General features: G+C 45.4%; 1 protein-coding gene across 1 annotated transcript; it reads right to left on the reverse strand.

The window, feature by feature from the left end:
* Positions 1 to 2,447: 2,447 nt before the first annotated feature.
* On the reverse strand, positions 2,448 to 4,086 carry LOC123133392 (peroxidase 70). The gene is made up of 3 exons (XM_044552895.1): positions 3,778 to 4,086; positions 3,457 to 3,651; positions 2,448 to 3,375 (listed from the first exon to the last, which is right to left on the reverse strand). Exons 1-3 carry the CDS (start codon positions 3,991 to 3,993, stop codon positions 2,815 to 2,817), a joined length of 972 nt encoding a protein of 323 aa, XP_044408830.1. The 5' UTR covers positions 3,994 to 4,086; the 3' UTR covers positions 2,448 to 2,814.
* Between the last annotated feature and the right edge of the window lie 501 nt (positions 4,087 to 4,587).

The raw sequence follows: 4,587 nt of genomic DNA on the forward strand, positions 1-4,587 counted from the left end.
ACCTCAGTATAAGTAACTGTCTGATTAATTTAGGACCATGTATTATTCTTGTACACGGATTTAAACTATTGTAGTGGGTGTATGAGGTAGCTCCTCACAGATTTAAATGATTACAGTTGTAGAGCCACACATAGAGTTCATCGTCGTTGTTACCGTCATATTGATATTTGTTTCTAGATCCTAGTTGCGGAGTGGTGAATGAAAGAAGTGTTACGATCATGATGTCCAATTGGCCCATTCACTTTTGTAACCCAAAATCCCTCTCCCCCCTATTGCAATCGGTTCTCAAATTCCTTCATAACTATATGTCACATATGCCTTGGAGCTCCATGTAGGCCCAGTTCTTTTTCGTGCACAGGATTATGCAGAATCAAAATTCTAGAAAATCCTCCCAAAATCAACTTCCCACAGAATCTGCCGCCTAATTCTTTTCTAAGATTGTAGAGTGCATTGTGTGCCGAAATGTGCTGAAATATCTATAATTAGATACCTTCATATCGATGTAAATATGCAGCCATCACAACTTAACAAGCTATTACCACATGGAAATTTTGATAACAGTGACAAAAAATATAACATGGAAAATTATTTACTATTAATGTAAAATATTTTCATACTTAAGTAATTTAATGAATCCTCCTTCCCCTTTATGGCCTTATTCATGCGAAGCATAGCTCACCCCTATGCCCTCACGGTGTTTGATGACCTCAGGGATGTTTTATCGTAGGATCATGGACTCCCTTCAAGATTTTCTTGAGGTGTGAGGTAGCGGGATCTCAGGTGCTCGTATGTCTCAAGAGTCTTTTTAGGATGAGGTTTGTGGTCTTCAACGACAACATATTGGTGGCCGCTGAGGTGTCAATGAAAATAAATGTCATATGGTTCCTCTGCCTTTGTGGTAATGATTTATCGAGTGAATCCATGGAGCGAGAGCTATGTTTCCTCCGCAAGTCCATTGCAATTGTTCTTGCAGAGTATTTTTTGTCCGCGCATGACTGATCTTTTGGATATGTTGAGTTTTTGATAATTTGTTTTGGTGCTTTTGTTGGCTTATTTTCGTGGAGCTGGAGTCTTTCCTTAACGCTACGGTGAATATCTTGTGGCTCGACAACATGCACATATAGGGGCTGGGTCACACCCGGGCCAAGTTCGTTCATCGCTCATGGCTTCACATCTTTTAGGATGGGTGAATCAAGTGGCTCTCTAGAACCTTTATCGGTAATCGAGTTTGTGCAGGTGTACGAGTTGCAGCGTCACGCTTGAGTCTTAAGTACAATTTCTTTCTTGAAGCCTTGGGAGAATTCTGTCTTCCAAAAATTATTTCATGGTGGTGTATCTCAGAGATTTAACTGCAATTCTTGGTTTTAGGAGTTACTCTGTAGTTTCTTAATCATGTGGGAGTTCAGAAAGATATTTGTGGGGGGAGGGTGGGGGGGTGTGCAAGAAGCAGGGTGGAGGAGAAGACAAACGTGTAAGAGGAGGGGAGAGGAAACGTTGTATCTATAGTGGTTCTCATGTTTGAATAAAGCTACATATATTTAAGAACCAACCAATAATTGAATGCTTAAGAGGATGGTGGTACCTCAAGCCACCATATATCAGACTTCAGACCTCAGGACTAATGTTTTGGTGCCTTATTAATGCAGTTTTTTTTTTCAGTTACCATTGATAACGTGGTGTCGATGATGACTTCGTCAATCTTAAAGTTCCGCAACTCAGATCCGGTCTTCTTCAGTAGACATTATGTGGCAATGTAAGTGTGTGCGTCTATGTTATAATCAATGTGTCTCAAAAGGAAAAGAGATTTTTTTTCTTTAGAATCATATGTATATGCATCGAAGAAAATTATCCTCTATACATGATTATGAAAAATATTGAAGAAAAGAGTAGGCTTGATTACAATTAGAAAGGGTGTGGCTAGATTTCAGTCGGCTGAGAGTTAGCCAAGTGACAACAACAACAACAACAACAACAAAGCCTTTAGTCCCAAACAAGTTGGGGTAGGCTAGAGGTGAAACCCATAAGTTGGGGTAGCCAAGTAACATAACATATAAAAATATTGAAGGAAAAAACCTAAAAGAAAATTTTGCACGGATCTCCACGTAAGATCACACGGCGAGAACATCGACTGTGACTTGGTTAAGTGTTAGTCGACTAGCGTTTAGCAATTCCGAATTAAAAATAGGACACACTTCATATTTATGGTCTCTCAGTTTCGTCGCAAATACTCATTTGAGGACACACGCAAAAAGAAAAGAAAAGAACATTCGACGAAAAATGCTAGATTTGTGGTGATTGGCTTGCCGACGTGTGTTGCGTAACATACCAAGCTTGGTTTCCATTAGAGTAATTCCATTATAGTACTAAGTGTCAATTTTTTCAGTCTTGCTAAGTCTCACACGATGCTATATCCATGAAATCTTACATTAAGATCCATGCATAAAATTATTTTTCAGTTTTTTTCTCTCTTACATGTTACGTCACTTGATTGAGTCTTGGTTAAATCTCAGCCGGCTCAGACCTGCCACACCCATTTTTTTTCATTATTATAGTACTGCATGCATAGTATACATGTGCAATTTATTACGTGCATGATGAAGCAGGCATCTCGCAATCCCCAGCCGAGCAGGAGGGGTTGCTAACCTCACTTCTGAACTAGCCAACCCGAGCCCCGCAGGCATTATCCGAACCAGATTAACGGCTCTTATTCCGCCATGCATATCAGCATATGCACGGATGCTAGCTGGTTGGTAGCCAACCAAACTTTACACATTTGGAGTACAAGATGTGAGCCGATGGATGATGTGGATGAGATCAGCTGTTGACGACCCTGCAGTTGCGCCTGATCTGGGTGACGGCTCCCGTGGGCGGGGCGAGGTTCCCCATCTTGATCATGGCCGTCGCGAAGTCGGCCACGAAGAGCGCCCGGTTGGCGGCGTACTGGCTGACCAGCGCGTCCTGAGAGGCGCCGTTGAAGAGCTCCTGGTCCGAGTGCAGCAGGCCGCGCCTGGCCACGAGGTTGCGGTAGTAGGCGTTGTCGAAGACGAGCGGCGTCTGCACGTCGAACGGTGCCAGGTTGGTGTCGCCGGTGGGGGCCGCGGCGGGGCAGGTGCGCTGGCGCAGCGTGGCGAACGCCGGGTCGATGTCGGTGTCGTTGTATATGTGGCCACGGAAGTTCTGGCACTGCGAGAAGCCGACGGTGTGCGCGCCGGAGAGCGCCGTGAGGTCGCGCGGGCTCAGCTGCTTCTTGGCGAACGCGGCGATGAGCCCGTCCAGGTTTAAGCTGGGCGCCGGGAGGTCGGTGTTCGCCTCCATCATGTTCGCCGTCGTGGAGTCCTGCCGGCCGAGCGGCACCGCCCAGCTGGGCCCGCCTAGCTGAAGCACGACCGATCCAGGTGTGTGTTGTCAGCATAAGAACTATTCATGCACATGCAGCTGTCCATTGATTGTACGTACCAGAGAAGTGCCGTCCCGTGCTGCGAGGGCGGCGATGTCGGCGCAGGAGACGACGCCGGGGCAGGCCAACTCCACGTCCTTCTTGATCTGGTCGATCACCTCATAGCCCCGCACCGAATTCACGTTGGGAAAGGCGGTCTTCTCGCCCACAAAGCTACCAGCCACGTCATCCAAGAGAATGGATCCGTCGCAACCCTATATAGCAATATTCCACCATTAATCGTGGCCTAATTATGCTTGCTCACTAGCAGCTAGCTACTGCATACAAATCAATCGACATGAATATATATGTTGGCTTAAGGGTTTAAATAGTTTAGTTACCTGAACAAAGCAGTCGTGGAAGTGGAGCCTAAGGAGGGAGGCACCCATTCGGCGCTCGGCGCGGAGGGCCTTTGTCACCGTGGCACGCACGGTGCGCTGCAGCGTCGGGCAGCTCTTGTCGTAGAACGACGGCGAGAGCTGCCCGTACACGGTGGAGGAGAGGAGGAAGAGGGCAAGCAAGCAATGCCATGCCCTGCAGCTGGAGCTGGAAGCCATGGCTCTCACAAATTTACCTAGCTACGTGTGTAAGCTCAGTGTGTTTTCCACTGTAAGATTGCTACCTCAGTAGTTTCCTTCAATTGTGGTGGGCACGAGCCACCTATTTATAATGAGTATACTGTTCTTTCAGTTGCATGAGAAGCATGTAGAATGGACAAAGTTAGGCCGCTAGGGTCATGGAAAAGTATGACAAGTTCCACCAGGTTTCTTCCATGGTTGACAAAGAGCAACGTTCCTCTACCGCTCTACGTAGGTGCCAAAAACTGATCCATCTTTACACATATTGCTCGCCTATATGTCACTAGCAAATGACATTTCCAGTAGATATAAATAACGATATCTAAAAAATAGTGTGGTTATCGATCTTTATGGATAAAGATCATATTCAGCCAATATATGTAAAAATTAAATTGGCGACGTGACATGAGGGAGCGGAGAAGGGTGTATGCTGTGATGTATATATTTAATCAAGTCATGATACTAACAATTCCAAGGCACACAAAGATAAAATAGAAAGGAAAAGACAATTAAGGAACCATAAGAGCACTGTTCCATGTGTATTCATAGTGGAAGGTAAGCGAATTAAATGTA

Source organism: Triticum aestivum, chromosome 6B, assembly GCF_018294505.1.
Source record: "Triticum aestivum cultivar Chinese Spring chromosome 6B, IWGSC CS RefSeq v2.1, whole genome shotgun sequence".
Classification (NCBI taxonomy): domain Eukaryota; kingdom Viridiplantae; phylum Streptophyta; class Magnoliopsida; order Poales; family Poaceae; genus Triticum; species Triticum aestivum.